The sequence below is a fragment of the Palaemon carinicauda genome, chromosome 40 (genome assembly GCF_036898095.1).
Source record: "Palaemon carinicauda isolate YSFRI2023 chromosome 40, ASM3689809v2, whole genome shotgun sequence".
NCBI lineage: Eukaryota > Metazoa > Arthropoda > Malacostraca > Decapoda > Palaemonidae > Palaemon > Palaemon carinicauda.
Genome location: NC_090764.1, coordinates 64,784,347 through 64,805,255, shown reverse-complemented (window position 1 = coordinate 64,805,255; position 20,909 = coordinate 64,784,347). Strand labels below are relative to the sequence as shown.

The following is a 20,909-nucleotide window of genomic DNA, read 5'->3' as shown; positions in this document are numbered from 1 at the left end:
GCTCTACTGAGTGCCCCAATAGTTTACTTATTTATTCATTTGCCTGTATGTCTATGGACAAGATTACGTACGTAAAATCTATTCAACAGATTTTGGAGGAATTTTCCACCACAGATTGATCCTAGGTCATAGGCGATCCCGTTAAATTTTGGAAATGATCCCGATCTGGAATTGCATTTTTCACAATTTTGAAGATTATGACAAATTGGCGCTTTAGATTTTCACCAAATTTTAACAATGGATAGATATCATGCATCGGTAGAAACCATGAAATTTTGGAGGTGAAACGGATCAAGATCACGACTCTGGATCAATATTGCCCTTCTCACCATCTACTATACATTCAACAAATGAAAAGTGGGAGGCGATGTCCGTAAACTTTAGTTATATGTTGGTAATATTCATTGGTGGAGGTCTAAAATCTGAGCGTTCTTGTTACAGCATAAATCCCTTTTCATTATTATTATTATTATTAGCTAAGCTACAACCTTAGTTGGAAAAGCAAGATGCTATAAGCCCAAGGACTCCAACAGGGAAAAATAGCCCAGTGAAGAATGGTAATAAGGAGATAAATAAACGATATGAAAAATAATTAGCAATAAAATATCTTAAAAACAGTAACATTAAAAATGACCTTTCATATATAAACTATAAAAAGAGACTTATGTCCACCCGTTCAACATAAAAACATTTGCTGCAAGTTTGAACTTTTGAAGTTCTACCGATTTAACTACCCAATTAGGAAGATCATTCCACAACTTGGTCACAGCTAGAATAAAACTTCTAGAATACTGTGTAGTATTGAGCCTCATGATGGAGAAGGCCTGACTATTCTCATAAGAACTCTTGCTTTAGCTAATAGTGCTGTTCTGCCATCCAGTAAAAAGACCAGCTCCATCATTCAGTCCTTTACACAAACAGTTAATCTGACATACTGCCTACATCTTCAACCAAAAAAATCTTGCCTTCATTTTTCATGAGTTATGCAACTGCAAGTATAAGTTTTTTCCCTCACTAAACCTTTCATTACTCATAAAAGAATTTTCAGTGGATTATGTATATATATATATATATATATATATATATATATATATATATATATATATATATATATATATATATATATATATATATATATATATATATATATATATATATATATATATTTATACAAACAAATGTTTATATAAAAATACATAATTTTCATCTTTGTGTATCTATATTTACATACATACATACATACACACACACATATATATACATATATATATATATATATATATATATATATATATATATATATATATATAGATATATATATATATATATATATATATATATATATATATATATATATATATATATATATATATATATATATATATATATATATTATGCATACGCAGTGCTGCTATTACATCTCCTCATAGTAATGTTTAACTGTACAGTAATAATACATTATTACGAAATTACTGAGCGTTAAAAAATACAATAACGGTCTTTCAAGGCTAATATTCGGTTAAAAATTATGCAACATCCTCGTAACGAGAGAGAGAGAGAGAGAGAGAGAGAGAGAGAGAGAGAGAGAGAGAGAGAGAGAGAGAGAGGATCATTGAGATTACAGTACTGAGCTGAGTGTAGCGGTCTCTTACATGTAACAGTTTTAGTGTTGAAAAAATTCTGGAAGAAGCAATAATGCGCATCAAGATCTTCTCTTGCTGTATAACCTACAAGCCATTACGGGTTTTAGTCTTCACGCTTAATTAAGGTTCATTTCTTAACCATTTCTTCGTTTCCTGTCCACCGCTTGGATGGAGATAGCGGTAAAGAAAAAAAGAAAAGAAAAAGAAGCTCTGGTGTCAGAAGATTTCTTTGCAGACAATACAAGTCAAGGGCCCTGACTCGCTTGTCTGGTTGATCGATTATCATAACGTTTATATCGTTTCGAAAATTCAAAGCAAAATAGGCTACATCGTCACTTGCATTAACTGCTCCCTGAAGGCTGAAATCACTGCCAGATCTTTGCTCAGAAAACCTTTATAACGTTTACACCTTTTTTTCAGGAGGCTCAATTCACTGGCAGTTCTTTCATTAGACACCCTCTACAACATTTACTACGCTTCCAGAGGGCAAAAATCATTGTCTACAACACAGCTTGCACTTGCTGCTCAGGCTCCACAATGTTGACAACATATTCAGATGGCTAAAATCACTGGTTTTCGACCCCGCATACACTGACTGCACAACCCCTACAAAGTTTACAATATTTCCAGACTATAATGTCTATGCAGTGAGTCAAACTGTTGTTGTAGCATGTAATTTTAGTCTTCTGGGATACAAATGTAACAGCTCATCTCCACGGCGTCATTTGAATAAGGACAAGGTAAAAAGGAAAGTATTATTTTGGAAGCGGTATTATCGCAGAAAATGAAACGTTTCTTCAGAGGAAAGATTACATTCCTTACTTTAAAAACGTTTTGTCATGATAAATGAAGCGATTGCAGGTCCTTCGTTTTCTACTATGAAAATAGAGTACATTATTATTATTCATCCCTATTATTACTAGCTAAGTAACACCCATAGTTGGAAAAACAGGATGCTATAATCCCAAGGGCTCCAACGGGGAAAAATAGCCTAGTGCGGGAAGGAAATAAGGAAATAACTAAATTATATATGACCAGTAATGAATATAAAATATCAAATATTTCAAGATCAGTAACAACGTTATAATAGATCTATCACATATAAACTATAAGGGGAGACTCGTGTCAGCCTGTTTTACATAAAAACAATCACAGCAAGTTTGAACTTTTGAAGTTCCACCGATTCAACTGTTAAATTAGGATGATCATTCCACAATCCGTTCATAGCTGGATAAATAAAACTTCTAGAATACTGTGTAGTATTAATCCATAAATGATGGAGAAGGCAAGAATATTAGAATTAACTGCATCTCTGGTATTACGAACAGGATGGAACTGTCCAGGAAGATCTGAATGTAAAGTTATGAAAAATCTTATGCAACATGCATAATGAACTAATTGAACCAAGTTGCCAGATATTAATATCTAGATCAGGAATAAGAAATTTAACAGACCGTAGTAAATTCCTGTCCAATAAATTAAAATGAGAATCAGCAGCTGAAGACCAGACAGGTGAATTATACTCAAAACAAGGCAGAAAGAATGAATTTAAAATGTCTTCAGAATTGATTGATCAACGAAAATCTTAAAACACTTTCTCAATATGTCATTTTTTGTGCAATTAAAAAGAAACAGATGGAATTCATTTCTCAAAAGTAAAACTACAATCAAGAATCACACCTAAAATTTAAAGTTTTATGTCGTCAAATAAATAAACATTATCAATACTGAGAGCTGGATGTTAATGGCACATTATTACGACTGGAATATAACCCATAAATTTTAATCCCATCTTCTTACATATTAATATTATTATCATTATTATTATTATTATTATTATTATTTGCTAAGCTACAACCCTAGTTGGAAAAGCAGTATGATATAAGCCCAAGGGCTCCAACAGGGAAAATAGCCCAGTGAGGAAACGAAAAAATTGAAACAAGAGAAGTAATTAACAATTAACAAAATATTTTAAGAACACTAACAATAAAATAAATCTTTACATATAAACTACCCCTACCAAGAGAAAAGTAGCCACTGAACAATTACATTGCAGTAATTAACCCCTTGAGCCAGGAAAAATTGATTGGTAATCTGTGTTGTCAAGTGTACGAGGACAGAGGAAATTATTTGAAAAGAAACAAAACTTTAGCAATAATTAATTTAACTATTACTAACATCAATTTCATTAGCTATTTATCCAATTGACTCCAAAAATTAGATTTGGTTTTGTGGGCTACAATACAATGTGGCCGTCTTCTCTTCTTGGCCAAATGAGAGTACATGCTAAACTATAAGGCCAAACATTAACAGATTAAACAATGCAGGATAAGACGACCATTAAAAATTACAGCATTGAGAATGTAATGATAAGAATGACAACTCTCGAGCTTTTAAAAAAGAAACCGGCTGTTTCTTTCGGAAATGTTGGCATAAACACAGAGAAGTGGCTCAGGTACAGTACTAACTAGAGGGGCACTCAGCAGAGCACAGACCTCCACCGCGGCAGCTTATTTTCCGACCTTTTGCGCGACCCTGACCTTCGGCCTTACCATGCATTAATTGGCGTGGATTTTCATCAACTCAAACATGAACCAAGTTTGAAGTCTTTGTGACAACAAATTCCAAACTTATGGCTGATTGCATGAATTGGATATTTTGCTTGACCGTGACCTTAACCTTTGACCTTCTAAAATTGAATAATTTCCAACTTTTTTACATAATTAATCCCTGCAAGTTTCATTAATCTACGATTAAAATTGTGGCCAGGAAGCTGTTCACAAACAAACACGCAAACATAACCTTCTTCCAACTTTGTCTTTGTTGGCGGAGGTACAGTAATGAGGGTTGGCCATCCCGTGGAAAGTGTGATAAGAAAACACCCCATACAAGAATTATTCTCACCAAAATAGAATTATCACTACTTGTGAAGATGTGACTTACAATGAGCCCTTACAGGAATCCTAGGGAGATTGGGAATTACGAATTTGAGTAACTGAGGAGGGGGGGAGGGGCAGTAAGTGTCATAATACAACTTGGAGAAAACCTCTGCTGTTGGGAAGTTGTACAGCAAGAGGGAAGGAATAACCCTGGCACATTCGTACGGGCAAAGGTTAAAAGTGGGTGCCAAAAGGACGCTTCAAAGCCATGCCTACTGGAGACGGCACTGACGCTACGAAACATAATTGTTGCCCGAATCCAAATTAAAATCGTTATTCCAGCATTGTATTGTAATGGTATTGTTTCTGGCATGAGACCGCACAGCTTTTCTGTATTCGAAGATCCGATTTTATGAACTACTAACAGTTTCCCATACAGTAGTCTTCTTCTTTCTTTACAAGCTTGTCCCTATTTGAGGTTGCTTTAATGGTTCTGCAACATATTTTTCCCTTTTCTTCGGTCCAGTGCATCTTCCTTGCTCAATTTCAACTCCCTCATATCTCTTTTCATACAATCAATACATAGCAATTTTGGTCTACACAACCTTCTCCCACCAGGCAGTCCCCCATCTTCCTTGTCGGATGGTCTTCGTCTCGTCTCTTTATATGTCCATACCATCTCAGTCTACTTTCTCTCACCTTGTTTGAAGCTGGTGCTATTTTGAGAGTACATCTGACATGTTTGTTCTAAACTTCATCCTTTCTTGCATGTCCACATTGCTACCTCAACATCCTCATCTCAGTTACATCAATCCTGTTTTTATCTCTCCTCTTAATTTTCTTTGGGTGAAATTATTACCAAATTTTAAAAATTAACTTTATATAAGTTATTTCCAAAATTTATATCGAAACAAAAAAGTATTGGAATTTAATTTTCAAGAATTTTCCTCAATTTTGAACTTAATACAGCTCTGATACCTTATCGATTTCATACGTTCTTTATTATATGCAAGAAACATTTATCTTAAAAGTTCAAAGATGGAGGGAAAGAAGCAAGAAAAAGAGGGAGTAGAATGCTAAAACATGCCTACAATACACTGTGTGAGGTGCACTGACGACAGAAAGGTTTATACAATAATTACAAAAACAAGAGTCACTGCAATACATTATTCAGATAAAAGGTTCAGACCATGAATTTCAACAACTATAGTTTAATTGAAGTACCGCCTGAAGAACCAACAATTACACTACTGCTTCTTCATCCCTACTGTTATCCCTACATTAAGGGGTCAGGCGGTTGCCTGATGCGCCCTCTCCAATGACTTCGATCAACGGCATCTTCTCCCACTAAACCTCTTCTCTCCATATCATCCTTCACCTTATCTAGCCATCCAATTCTCTCCCTCCCCCTAAAAGGTTCCTCCCAAGCCCTCCTCACTCCCTCTCCACCAACAATCTTACCCACACCATCTCAATAGACACACTCACAATTACACACTGCTTCCCTATTCTCAAATTACAGGGGAGAGCAAAAAATTAACTTTTATTTGCTCTGTCAGTACTCATCATGACTTCAGGAATGTAAACAAGTCAAAAATACCATTAAATATCCATAAATTTGGAACCAGATAACCTGGAAATCATTTAAAACTAAATACTTGTAAGATTTTGGCCAGATTAAGTCTGGAAGAAGGAGCAATCTGAGAGGCAAAAGGACATGAGCTACAGAAGTTCCTCTTGATAGGGGCCTATCTGCTGATTGTGAGGGGGGCCCATGAATTCATTGATTTATATTTCTATAATTGACTTCAGATGGTATTTTGAAACCTTGAAGAAAAAGATTTTGAAAACTCTCCTTACTCTCTGTTTCGAGGAAGAGCAAAGGAGTTAGTAGTTATCAATGCTATATTCAACAGCCATCAATCAGCAGAAGCTACACTGAACTGGATTAATGCATCTGGGCCACATGACCCTCTGCTTGAGTCAGGGAGGCCATTCAGTGTCAGGTTTGAAGGCTTTAAATGCCATTCATGAATGACAAAGGCAAGAGACTGTGATATTCCCCTAGTTAGCAGGACAATGCCCTAGAGACTGACCATTATCATATACATATGATTAGCACCCAAAAACCCTCTCCATCCAAGCTAGGACCAGGGAGGGCCAGGTAATGGCTGCTGATGACTCTGCAAGTAGACCTAAAGGCTCCCCCAAAACCCCTCAACCTTCGCTCAAAAGGATGGTGAGGTTGCAGACACTACAGTACAAGAAACTATCGAGCTTGAGCCGGACTCGAATCCCAGTCTGGCAGAACGCCAGGCAGGGAAGTTTCCAATTGGTTACCATAACACTAATGTGCAACTGCAGGTAACACCGACAGTTGCACTATGAAGTTAAAGTGAAAAGGTTAGATGCCAAGAAGGAGGCGGGGTAAAATATGTTAAAAACAGGATGCAAAGACACTGGAGTAATGCCGACAGTGACCCACTTGAGGTCAATGACAAAACTACCCTTGTCTATGGGATCGGCAGTTTTTTGTGCTGTTCCTTTGCTGTATTTACTACACCGTTCTTCATGTCTGTAATCATGGGTCTCCTTTCTTTGTCGTAAGACGAGCTGCCTTGCTAGGAAAGTTCTCAATCACCCAAGCTCTCAAAAGCGCACTTTGACCATATAATAATATACTGTACCATCGTTCGAATCTCAAACACCTGTGGATTACGTTCCTGTTTACAACTTGCCCTATGTGTTTAAACTGATACATCAAAGCAATTCACAAAATTATTCTCTTAAGGAATAGGCTGTAGGAGGTAGTGTTGAATTGATTTTTAATAAAAAAAGTATACTGAGAAAACTTTAAAACTATCTTTCAACATAAAATTTTGAAGATTCTTTTTTTTTTTTAAATTTGATGACCAGGGTGGAACAAGATTTTGTCTTATTAGTACTGTATTCTAAAAGCTTCTATCTACATTTAAAAAGAATTTTTTAACATTCAAAATAGCTAACAATTTATAGGCTAAATATTCGAAACAAGGTAGAATGAAAGAATGAAAATACTTCTTCAGAATAGATTGATCACCGAAAATCTTACAAGACTTCCTCAACAAGACAATTTGTTTGTGCAATTGAAGAAGACACAGACCTAATATATTTCTCACAAGTAAATCTGCTGTCGAGAATCACACCTAAAATCTTTAAAGTCTTACAGTGTTAAAGAAACATTATCAATGCTGAGATCAGGATGATGAGGAGCCACTGTCCTTGACCTACTTACAATCATACTTTGAGTTTTGTTAGGATTCAACTTCATACCCCATAATTTGCACCAGGCACTAACTATAACTAGATCTCTATCAAGGGATTCAGCAACCCCAGATCTACATTCAGGGGATGGAATTGATGCAAAGAGAGTAGCATCATCTGCATATGCAACAAGCTTGTTTTCTTAAACACATGTCACGTGATTATAGTATGAAGAGTAATGGGCAAACAAAGTGGGGAAAGAAAGAGAAGACAATGGATTGACAAGCTAAGAAAATTTGCAGTTATAGACTGGCATAGAAAGACCATAAATAGATGGCAGTGGAAGGACATGTATGAGGTTTTTCTCCTGCAGTGGAGCCATTATGGCTGATGATATATATATATATATATATATATATATATATATATATATATATATATATATATATAATATATACAGTATATACATATATATATATATACATATATATATATATATATATATATATATATATACATATATATATATATATATATATATATATATATATATATATATATATATATATATATATATATATATATATATATATATATATATATATATATACAGTAAACTGTAATCTTGGCGGACAGACGGAAAGTCAAACGAAATTACTCAAAGCTAAATTTTTATATTTCCATGCATTATTTTTGACAACCGAATTAAATTTGAAACACACTTAACTCGAAATAACTCAAGTCGAGGGATACCTGTATAAAGTTTATATGCATAAGACACCTGCTATCCAAAATGGTCACGTAACAACTCAGTACACAATTAATTGTTTAGGTCAATAAAGGTATCGATGTATACCGATTTTAAAGAAGTGTCCGTATTCTCTCCTCACTCGGTTCAAAAATCAGACAGTGGTCACTCAGTTTGCCAGTTGAGAGCATTAACGTAAAATTATGACACACTTGGTTAATTCACCATCCTTCTCTGGGTCCTAGAACAACTTACCCCTTCCTTTTACTAGAAATGCATCCTCTTCCCTAACAAAATCCATGGTGCTCTTACACTATTAATCCATTTATCACTTTCATAATGTCTCACAATTGGGATCATAAGCCTATTCCAATGGTCTATTATGTAATTTCTCCTAATCAGCATTCCTTTTCGTCAAACAGAAAAACTTTACACACCGACATGATTGTACTTCAGTATTTCACCTCTATTGTATTTTCAACAAGCAAAACCTCTTTACTCTTAAACCTAGCCTCTGCAACAATTCTAAAATTCACTGTTCCCTGTCTAACTCCTTTCAGAATCAGAATTTTCTCCCTAGCTTTATGTAGCTTTAGGATTGCTGTATTTCCTGTGAAGATATCTTCAAGTATTCAAGTATTTTAACATAAGATTTTTCCATTCCTTGTTTTTGAAGGGTTTTCATTACTACTGGAGTTTTGACATAATCAAAAGCTTTCTCAGAGTCTATACATGCCATAAATTGTGGTCTGTCATACTTTACTGATTTTTCCATTAACCCGTTAATTACGTGGGTATAAAAATAATAATTTCATCGCATTCTGAAAATTCTTAAGATTTTAAGAAACAGCCTTGATAAATAAAAGCTTGATCACAAGAACTGTGTGAAGTACTTAGTTGAACAATGCAAAGCAAATATTTATTCAACATAAAGATTTTTAAGGCTCCTTTTTAGGGTGTGTGTGTAGTTGGTAGGCAGATGCATAAACTTCCTTATTATGTACTTGACAAATCAATATTTTACAGGGAAAATGTCATTTATCTGTCTGAAATACGATACTGTATTATGAAGTTAGTTTTACTATTTGTAAAATATCTTTATGATTTAGTGTTACCTTCCCAGGAGTGAAGCTAGTTGGGAAGCAGTTACTGCACAGGGTTGAGAACTAGTCTTAGGGCAAGCTAATGATTAAGCTGTCGAGCTGTCTAAGGGAGAATTACAGGTTCCAGGAGGGGGGGGGGGGGGCATAGCCCCCAATTAGTACGTACAGATACAGCTCCTAATTTAGGTTAGGTGGAGAACCTTAGGTTGGGTGGTGAGCTTGTGTTTGCTTTCATTTTCAAAAATGGTTTTTCAGTCCTATCTTTTGTAATTTGAAAATGTCTAAAATTAGAAAAATACGTGTTTTCCCCCAATTATATGCATCACAGCAGTTCAAAGTAGTTATAAATACATCAGGAGCCATTTTTATTATCTTCATTAGGAATATTGTGCTATTGTAAATAATTACCAACATCTCAATTAATGACCCAGTCAGTCCGAACCAACTACAAAGGCTTTGATTTTCAATCTCAAATTATTTCTTATATCATTTAGATGTAATATATATATTTTACCTCTCCAGAATTTTTCAGGCTAATTCTGTAGAGTCAAATTTGACTCATTGAGCTGGTAAATTTCACTTTAAAAAGAAAAAAGAATCTCTTACCACCCACTGCTCTCTCTATCGTTCATCCTAACCACTCAAAAATGTCCTTCTTCAAAACATCTTTTGACCTGGGACTGTATTCTTGTCAGATATATTTATTTCCATTAGAATCTCTTAGTCTAAATTCCAATAGCTAATTACAGTTTCAAAGTATCTTCATCTTTTGCATACAATTTTATATTTCTTACATATTGCCCTCAATATTATGATTCATTTTCTGTCTCCTTTTCTTATTTACTATCTTGTATATTTTAATTTTTTTCTTTCCTTCAGTAAAACTATCACAGCCTAGCCTCTAGGCTTGCTCATTTTAGCCTAGTCCCAGCATGCACACATATATTATTATTATTAGAAGCTAAATGACAACCCTAGTTGGAAAAGCAGGATGCCATAAGCCCAAAGTGCTCCAAAAGGGAAAATAGCCCGGTGAAGAAAGGAATTAAGGAAAAACTACAAAAGAAGCTTAAGAACAATAATAACATTAAAATAAATCTTTCATATATAAATGAGAAAACTGAAAATGACAAGTTCATTTTCAAAAGCTTCAAAATAACAAGAGGAAGAGAAAGAAGATAAAATAGTGTGCCTGAGTGTACCCTCAAGCAAGGAAACTCCATCCAAAGACAGAAGGCCATGGTAGAGGCTATAGCACTACCCAAAACTAGAGAACAATGGTTTGATTTTGGAGCGTCCTTCTCCTAGAAGAGCTGCTTACCATAGCTAGAGTCTCTTCTACCCATGCTAAGAGGTAAGTAGCCACTAAACAATTACAATGCAGTAAGAAGAATTGTTTGCTACTGTAATTTCAATGTTGACAGGTGTATGAGGACAGAGGAGAATATGAAAAAAATAGGCCAGACTATTTGGTGTAGGCCTATGTGTGGTTAAAGGGAAAATAGGCAATACCAGAGAGAAGGATCCAATGTAGTACTGTCAGGCCAGTCAAAGGACACAATGAGTCCCTAGCGGTAGTATCTCAACGGGTGACTGGTGCCCTGGCCAACCTACTACCTACTAGTCTACAGGGGCGCGCCGGCGGTCGGCGTATGGATCGCTACCTCTCGTCATCGTTTGTTGCTTTTCTTCTCATTGGGCGCCTTGTTTTGAGGTGACACTCTGGATCTGCCAGGTCCCACGGAGGCAGTGTCGCTTCCTTTGAGAAACGCTGGTTTCACGCGGTCTATTGAGACCCAGTCCTCTTGGCCATGCACGTCGAGGAGGAAGGCTTTCGTCGTTTTCTTGATTACTTGGTAGGGGCCTCGATAGGGTCTGGTTAGCGGCTGTTGATGAGCGTCGACACGGACGAAAACATACCCGCAGTCGTCCAGGTTCCTCGGCTTGAAATGCTTAGTTCTGTCCTGGTAAGTTTTAAGACATGGCCTGAACTTTCTGGCAATGTCCCTGAGATGATCCAGCTGCGTGTCGTCGGTTGATGTGGGAAAGAATTTGCTGGGAACTGCGAGCGCCTCTCCGTAAACCTTTTCAGCGGGCGATGGCTCACCATCTGCGCGAGGGGCGGTGCGAAGGCCGAGAAGTACCCAAGGAAGTCGTGATTTCCAGTCCCCGTCGGTGCAGCTCGCCATCAGGGACGCCTTGAGGGCGCGATGAGTTCGTTCGACCATGCTGTTTGCTGCGGGGTTGTATGCCGTGGTGCTGTGGAGTGTCGTTCCCATCTGGTTTGCCAGAGCGAGCCATATCTCTGTCTGTCATGATGTCGTCAAGAACGCCAAATCTGCTCACCCAGCTTGACAAAAGGGCTTCGGCGCGTGCTTGGGTCGTAGCTTCGGTCATCGGTGATGCTTCCAACCACCTCGTGGAGCGATCGATGATTGTCAGCAGGTAGCGAGCAGATCCCGAAGGCGACAAAGGTCCCACAACGTCGATGTGGATGTGACCGAAACGTCTTTTCGGTTGGGGAAAATCAGCTATCCCCAATTCGGTGTGACGGCTTATCTTGCTTGTCTGGCAATTGATGCATGTCTTCGCCCATTCCCGGGCATCCTTTTTGATCCCTGGCCAAATGAACTTTTCAGACAGGAGGCGAGCAGTGGTGCGTCCCAAGGGGTGTGAAAGTCCATGGATGATGTCGAATATTTTCCTTCTGCAGGAAGCCGGAATCCAGGGGCGTGGGTGGCCGGTGCTGGTGTCGCAGAGGATAGTTACTTCTGATGACTCGAGGGGAATTGCAGTTATCTTGAGCGCAGATGGCCCCGTCAGGTGATCCTGTGCCTCTAGGTCGATACGCTGCACAGATGCGAGGTTGGCGTAGTCAAATCCCAGGTGGATTGCGTCGATTACAATCCTTGAAAGGGCGTCTGCAACTGGGTTTTTCTTACCGGGAACGTAGCTTATGGTGCACCCGAATTCGGCGATTGCTGCGAGATGACGTTGTTGTCGGGAGGACCATGCGTCTGTCGATTTTGTGAAGGCGTGTACGAGGGGTTGATGGTCCGTCGCGAAGGTGAAGGGTGTGCCCTCCAGGATGTGCCTGAAGTGGCGGACGGCGAGGACCTCCCTATCGAAGGTGCTGTATCTTGTTTCGGCAGGTTTCAGTTTTCTGCTGAAGAATGTCAATGGTCGAGGAGAACCATCGACGAGCTGTTCCAGCACAGCCCCACAGGCGACGTTGCTGGCGTCGGTCGTCAGTCGCAGATGGGTGTTGTCGTCGAAATGAACCAAGGTGGTGGCATTGGCGAGGGCGTCCTTTGTCCGGGTGAATGCATGTTGTTGTGGGGAACCGCACTCAAGTTTCTCCGCCTTTCCCTTCAGGACGTCATCGAGGGGTGTCAGGGTCTATGCGATGTTGGGGATGAAGCGCCTGTAGTAATTGACCATCCCCAGGAACTCCTGAAGTTGGCGGATGGTCATAGGTGTCGGGAACTTTCTGATGGCGTCCACCTTGGTTGTCATGGGTTTTACCCCACTCGAGGACACGCGATGACCGAGAAAGTCCACTCCTTCAGCGCCGAATGTGCATTTGTCGAAACCTACAACTAGGCCATTCTCCTGCAGGTGTTTGAGGACGGCGCGGACGTGCCTCCGGTGTTCCTCCTTGGTCCTTGAGAATATCAGGATGTCGTCGACGTAGCAGACGAAGAATGGTTGGTCGCCCAGGATGCTATCCATTAGGCATTGGAAGGTCGGCCCCCATTGCGTAGACCGAAGGTTGAGTATGCGAAGGTGTATGATCTAAACGGTGTCACAATGGCAGTTTTCGGAATGTCCTCTGGAAATACGGGGACCTGGAAGACTTGAGAAGGTCCATCTTGGTGAAGTATTTCACGCCATGCAACGCATTCGTCAGGTCTTGCATGTTGGGCAGAGGTAGTAGTCGGGCGTTGTGATGAGGTTGAGGCGCCTGTAGTCGCCGCAAGGTCTCCAGGTCCCGTCAGGCTTCTTTACCATGTGTAGGGGAGATGCCCAGGGGCCCGATGCTTTCTTACAGATACCCATGCATTCCATGTCCTCAAAGACGCGTTTGGTTTCCGTTTGGTGTCCCTCAGCTTCTGGGGCGGGAGGGGGCGGAATATGGCGTGTATAAGAGGTCCCGTCGTCGTGACGTGGTGGTAGATCCCTTGCTTGGAGGGGGATCCCGGCGATTGTCGGAGCTCGGGCTTGAAAACGTCAAGAAATTCTTGCAGAAGGTCGGCGTAGGGCTGCGTCATTACAGCGGATACGGACATTGTGGCAGGGCTGGCTCTCAGGGCACGGGACCGGCAGGTTCCTGTGTCGATGAGGCGTTTCCCGGCAACGTCGACAAGTTGTCCGTGGTGAGCGAGGAAATCTGACGTCAGCGATGGCGAAGGGCCAGGAATACGAACGGCCCAGGATAGATATCCTGAGGATCCTAATCCCATAACACTGTATGGGAGACCCGTTGGCGGCGACGAGTGAGGGGGCGTCTTTGCTGGGACCACGGTCTAGGTCGGCTTGTGACGGCGGGAACGTTGACTGCATAGCGCCGGTGTCAACCATGAGTCTATGGTTGGAGACGGTGTCGAGGATATAGAAACCCTTCTTGGTTTGGTTTCCTGCAGCTGCGATGATGGTAGGTGGTTTCTCATGGCGTCATCTTCTAGGGAAATTGCATGGTGCCCTACATTTCTTGGCGTCGCTGCCGAACTGCTGGTGGTAGAAGCACCATGCTGGATTAGGCCTAGGGTTCGGACGTGTCGGTTGCGGTGGTTTCCTCCTTGCCAGAGTGTTATCTCATCGTCGTCGTCAGGAGGCGTTGATGAAGAGTCTATGGATGAGCAGCTGAAGGAGAACAAAGACGATACTGATGATGCCCCGAGGTGAGATGCTTTGGAGGCCTCATGGAGCTTCTGAGCTTTCGACAGGAGTTCGTTCATCGGAAGTGTGTTGGCGTCCGTCAATTGGCCCCTTACATCCTGCGCCAGGCATCGAAGGAAAATCTCACGAGATAGGCTAATTTCGCCCCGTCGGCCGTTGCTGTCGGTCTCGGGAAGCTCGTCCCACGCCTCGACAGGAGAGGTGTCACCCATGGGTTTGCCGGCAAGGTCCAGGACTTTCTGTGCCCTTGCTGAAACGGAGAGTGAGTAGATACCGATGAATTTCCTTCTCAGGTCGTCCAAGGAAACTTGGCTAGCCAGGGCGTCGAGCCATGAGGAAATCTTGTCGAATACCTCCTCTGGGATGGAGGTGAGAACGATGTCGGCCTTGGCGCAGGAGTCGCTGAGCCTAGCGACTCGGAAGAGTACGTCCGCTCTCAGGAACCAGGAAGCGGTGTTGTGTTGAGAAAACAACGGTTGTTTGACTTTGGGCGTGGAGGCGAGGCCGTTGGGCGTGATGGGCGGGTTGAATCCGCCACTGTGGTCAGTCGACGAGTCGGCGAAGAGGTGGGAAGCTGATATGTCGGTTAAGCTCATCCTACTACCTTACAAATGCACGGAGGTGTGGGAGCACAAAAGGCCGAAGCTCATGCCTAAGGTAATGGAGTAAAAGAAGGTAGCATAGCCGTAATAAGTCCGTTAATGGCAAAATCAAAACCGCTGATGCTACTTCAACTCCGGGGTCACCAGTTGTAAGGACAGTGAGGCGAGCTATCACCAACACCAACTGACGATTTATTCAAACATGAGCGAGAATATAATACAAGGTGCGGACGGAAAAGTAGCAAGCGCGCAGGCGCCAATCTGGCTTGAACTAACTGCCACTATATGTGTTTTTTCACACGTACAAATGCTTGAAATACAAGTCAATAGAAATAGGTAGCGAAATGATAAATACATAAAATTGTAGCTCTGAGGGAGCGGAATAAATATATACAGTGAACCACAGTGTGGCGAAGAGAACTTGAATGAAATGGAGAATTCGATGAGAATGCTGGACGACGGAGGGAGCGATGTCCTTACAATATATATATATATATATATATATATATATATATATATATATATATATATATATATATATATATATATATATAGTATATAAGTATTTACCACTATAACAGCAAATCATATATTTGGTACATAGTAGAAACAGTTGAATAATCTTGTAATTTTTACCTATAATTTCCCCATAGAAAAAAAAAAACCAACTTCAATTGGATAAAATTGATAAGCAAGTTTTGTCTGACCCAACATTCTATAATCTATCTCGATGTTACAGCATCATTTCGTCTTATTTACTGTGACCAAGAATAAAATTGTATTCTCCCAAAATGTCCACTATTTAATATAAAAAGCAGAGATTTCTAAATATGCTTTTATAAAATATTATGAGGATTTTTTACGGAAACCAATCTGTGACCGTTCTCTCTCTCGCCCTCGCCTGTCAATACACTTGACTTGACCAGTTCCTCAAAACTCACCTGTCACTTCGTTCTGATCTTCGAGAGTGAAGTCGCAGAACTCCTGTGATTCCTCTATATCTTTGCCTTGAAGTAGTAAACCAATATTCTCCTCGATCGAATCCATCTTTACACGCCTGAACTTGAGAATCCTGGCAAAACGAGTAATCAATACCACATCAGAGAAAGTCTCACTCACTTCTGGTTCTCAGCACTGACTGACTGAGTATGACTGACCAAACAGGGTTGCCATTTCTGATTTTGAATACGCGCTGTGCGAGCTTCCAAAATACACCAGGAAAGCGCTATAAATCCTTTTTTAGGATATAACATTATTATTATTATTATTATTATTATTATTATTATTATTATTATTATTATTATTATTATTATTATTATTATCTAAGCTACAACCCTAGTTCGATAAGCCTCATGCTATAAGCTCAAAGGCACCAACAAGGAAAATAGCCCAGGGAGGAAAGGAATAAGGCAATAAATAAACTACAAGAAAAGTAATTAAGACTTAAAATAAGATATTTTAAGAACAGTAATATTAAAATAAATCTTTCACATATAACCTATGAAAGCTTAGAAAAAAACAAGAAGGAAGATAAGATAGAAAAGTGTACCTGTGTCTATCCCCAAGCAAGAGAACTCTAATCCAAGACACTAGAAGACCATGGTACAAAGGCTATGTTTGATTTTGGAGTGTCCTCCTAGAAGAGCTCCTTAACATAGCTAAAGAGTCTTCTACGCCTACCAAGAAGAAAGTAGCTACCGAACAATTACAATACAATAGCTTGAACAGAAATTTTTTCAATATAGCTAAGTTGGGAAAGACTCTGTGGGCAACCAATTCGTCATATACATTATGAGTAGAAAAGCACTATGTTTTGTGCTAGATTTGTCTAAAAGTTGTAGCATACAGCAACAATTCTATTCTTGTAACCTAATACGAAAAACGCGCTACATTTTCTAAGAAACGCGCCAAATCTAGCGTGAAAGGGGCTGAAATGACAACTCTGGAGTGAAGTTCGTCCCTTTCGAGACGTCTGCCACACTAGCTGCAGAATACAAATACCTATGTACAAATAAGAAGAGTCAAACAAGCTTTCAGGTTTCATTTTATTCCTCCTGAAAATATTATATCTAGAGCACATTAGAAATAATTCACATAATGACGGTTTATCATCATAATAGAAATATATAAACATAGTCTAGAGATTTTACATGTAGACATTATTTCTTCCACCGAGTGCAGTTTTCGTCATATCTTTATGTTATGGATAAATGCAATAGTTACTTTTACTTATACACTTTAGAAGAAATTTAATATGATAGTAGCTATCATGAAACTAATCTATTTCTAATTCATATGTTTTATTCATTGATTCTATTTTACTCATAAAGATAGAATTAAAGACCTTGTTAATAAAAACTTTCGAGTTAAACGGAACCAAGACAACCCGTTCTGTCATCTAAAAACGCGAATATTATCTAGAACCATTTATTCTAATATATCTTTTTTCATTACAAGTCCTATTCTATTACAATCACGATTTATTTATATTTATTAATTCTTCGTTCATACAAGATCAAATTGACGAAATGCCAGCAAAGAAATTGCCACCTGTTTAGTGTTTACCCCTTTTTATATGTTACGAAAGTATCTAATTTAATATCCCATATTTTTTTTAAAAAAAGATTGTTTCAAATCACAAATTTCAATATATTTATCATCATACACTATTATTTCAAATTAACATTTACTCACAATAAATACAACCGCATTGGTAAATGAAGGATGATCATCATACATCATACATCATCATCAAAAACAAATAAGTTTTACCTCGTCATGAAATCGTAGAGTTCTCTGTCATCACAAGCTAACATCTATCGTGGCCATATAATTTTGGGATCATTATTAGCACTCATTTTATATCTGCTAATTTACAATGGTAAGAACATATTGTTAATGGTAATTACAAGACCAGAATACTATTATTATTATTATTTATGGTAGTTTTGTTGATTGTGCCTACCTAATTGTAAACAGATCGTACATAGCCAATGTTATCCCCATTAGTAGAATATCCCTGTCAATACACCTTGCATGGTGTACTGTAGACAATACTTACATGGTCTTTGCATCGTCCTTTCTTACCTTAGGTGCACCTGTAAATATTTATGGTATCGCCATCCTTTTAACAATAATACATATGCATTCATATCTTTGGTTGGTAATATTGTACTGTATTACAGGGAAATGTAAGCTAGGGAAAAAAATAGAAACTAACATTTTCTTTAAAAAAAAGGGGGTGTATGTATGATAGCGGCCACCTGTGTGTATTATTATGTCTAACTTAGAATACGGCAGTGTAAGGAGGGTCGCAGGGGGCATTAGGCCCCCGTTAGGTAAGGACAGGGCTTGTAGGATAGGTTAGGGGGAAAGTTTAGGTTAGTTGATGTCCATCTTTAATGAAAATGTGAGGAACTGGCCACTGATGTACAAAGGCTCCAAAAAAAAAAAAAAAACATCAATATTTAGGGCTAATAAATAGCACTGAGATATCTCCTAATATATACGCTGATATTCTCTTGCCGCAACACGGTAAATCTATACTATCGTACATTATCCTCAGTCAGTGAAATAAGAGGTTGAAGCCTTTGAATATCAGCGCCCGGTTCCTCCAGCGTGCAGAAAAAATGGATACCAACTAACCTAAACTTTTCCCCCCCCCAACCTAACCTACTTAATTGCCCCCCGCCAAGCCCCCTTATACTGCCGTATTCTTAGTCAGCCATCATCATACATGCAGGTAGCCGCTATCATACATACACCCTGATAGATGTACCTGGTGTATTTATAGGTAATTTGGCTAATGTGTAGGTGGTTGCATCGACGACTTTTTGTCCACCAAAATACTCATCTACTTGGCTAACGCGTGCAGTGCAACATGTACCGCTTGCCAGACCAGAGTAGCAATGAAATAATATTTGGTGCTATTATAGTATGCTATCTACCGCTGATTTTGCTATCTACGACCCCTCTCTGAAATTTTGGAATTGGTTTATTATTTTGTTTATGAGACCCCAATTAACACTATTTTACAATTAACTGGGAAATCACCTAATACTGTCACTGATTGGTTTAATGTTTCTGGAAGTGTGTAGTGTGGTGTTTTCAATCGGAAAGTTCTGAGAAAAGGCGAAGATGCATTTCCTGCTTTCTTGAATGATGTAAGATATGTTTACAAGCAGTAGCAGAATAAATTTTTGATTGAATATTTTCTTTGTTTTGTAATATTTGATTTTTCATTTGAATATCTTGTAACATTGTTGTATGATGAGCTTTGAATAATTTGTAAAAAAAAGTTTCCCTACAAACTGCTTATAATTATGCACCCATGTTGTCCAGCCAATAAATATTATTAAACTATAATTAAATTCCAATGAGGATAACATACTGGTGGTAAGTACTGTAATCTGTTTGATAATCATCATCAAACAGGAGGATTAACATTGACGGTAGATAACATACTTTGTGGTAGATACCATATTATAGGAGAAATTCGATGGTAGATAGCATACTATAATAGAAATTCGACGGTAGATAGCATACTATAATAGCACCTAATATTTAATTGTAAGCATAGCATGATCAATAAGTGAGTAAAATATTGGTGATGACCGACACGGTTAGGTAAGATTCTCGTTTTCAATGTGAGCAGGAGGCCTAGTGATCCACCTATCTACACATGCACTGGTGATTTAAAAGATTCTGAGGAAATTATTTACCAGAAACCGGTATTTCCTAAATTATTGGTATTTTGTAATTCTAGAAGATATGACTGAAAAATCATGATTTATAATGGTTTCAAGCATAAGGTTACAACTTGAATTAAGGTTGGCAATAATAATAATAACCTAACCTAGAACTCTTATCCTTACCTACCAGAGAGCTACTCCCCTCTGCAATCCCTCTGTAGACTTCAATGCCGTAACTTGCCCTAAGGAAGGTCGCATTCCAATGCTTACTTCCCAAATACTTTTCCTTTTGGAACTTGTTTCTTCAGATGTATTTCTGAGTTTAATCTGTTCTAGAATCTTGAAATGTACCTTCTTCCATTCGTTAACATCATCAAAATAAATTAAAACTCCTACGAACACAACTAATACTGTACGTTTTATTTCCTCCAAAGGGATATGGATATACATTTGCAATGGTCCTAATACACACCTTAGCAAAGGAATATCATCCGTTTAGAAACCATTTCAATTTGTCGACGATGAAAACTATCCTCAGTTTACATGTGGCGGTAGCTGAATACTCATACAAAAAGTCGTGTGACAGTGGAAACATCTTGGTTGGAGATTGCAGGCTACCAGTACTAATAGTACAGGAAAGGGGAAATCAAAATCAGGACAGAAGCACCCTCTGCTGGAAATTTTATGAATTTTGTGCAGGAGTTTCCTTTGGCAAGGTTACAAAACAAAACTTACTCAAATATAAAATGGTTAGAGTAAGCAGGATTTTTGAAAGAAATAAGTATCTAGGCTACTAGTAGCTGCTGGGTTTCAAAAACGGATTTTGAGCGAAGCGAAAAATCTATTTTTGGGTGAGATAGCCATGGCGTCCTGATGGAAGGTTCCTTTTTGGTAGCTTCCTTGGGTAAATAACTACTAAGATATTCCCAGAGAATTTAACCACAGGTTATCACAGAATTCTAACTTCTGGAGCGAGTATCCTAAAGGTTTCCCTTTTAAGACATCGTATATCAACAGGGGACGCATGTATTAACGCGCCACATAGCTATCTACACCCCGAACAGAGTTAAGGCTTCGGTGTGTAAAGGCGAAGAATAGCTG

The 20,909-nt window shown here is 38.8% G+C and overlaps 1 protein-coding gene and 1 long non-coding RNA gene across 4 annotated transcripts in view; one reads left to right on the top strand and one right to left on the bottom strand.

Annotated features, from left to right (window-relative positions):
• Nucleotides 1-16,264, bottom strand: part of LOC137631828 (8-oxo-dGDP phosphatase NUDT18) — a 296,217-nt gene extending 279,953 nt beyond the window's left edge. For all 3 annotated transcript variants that reach the window (XR_011041950.1, XM_068363834.1, XM_068363833.1), the window contains exon 1: nucleotides 16,059-16,264. Coding sequence is in view for 2 of the 3 variants with exons in the window: in XM_068363834.1 (XP_068219935.1) it covers nucleotides 16,059-16,164 (106 nt within the window). In the remaining variant the exon portion in view is untranslated. The remainder of the gene's footprint in view (nucleotides 1-16,058) is intronic.
• Nucleotides 1-20,909, top strand: part of LOC137631829 (uncharacterized) — a 67,048-nt gene that overhangs the window by 15,776 nt on the left and 30,363 nt on the right. The gene's annotated exons all lie outside the window — the stretch shown is intronic.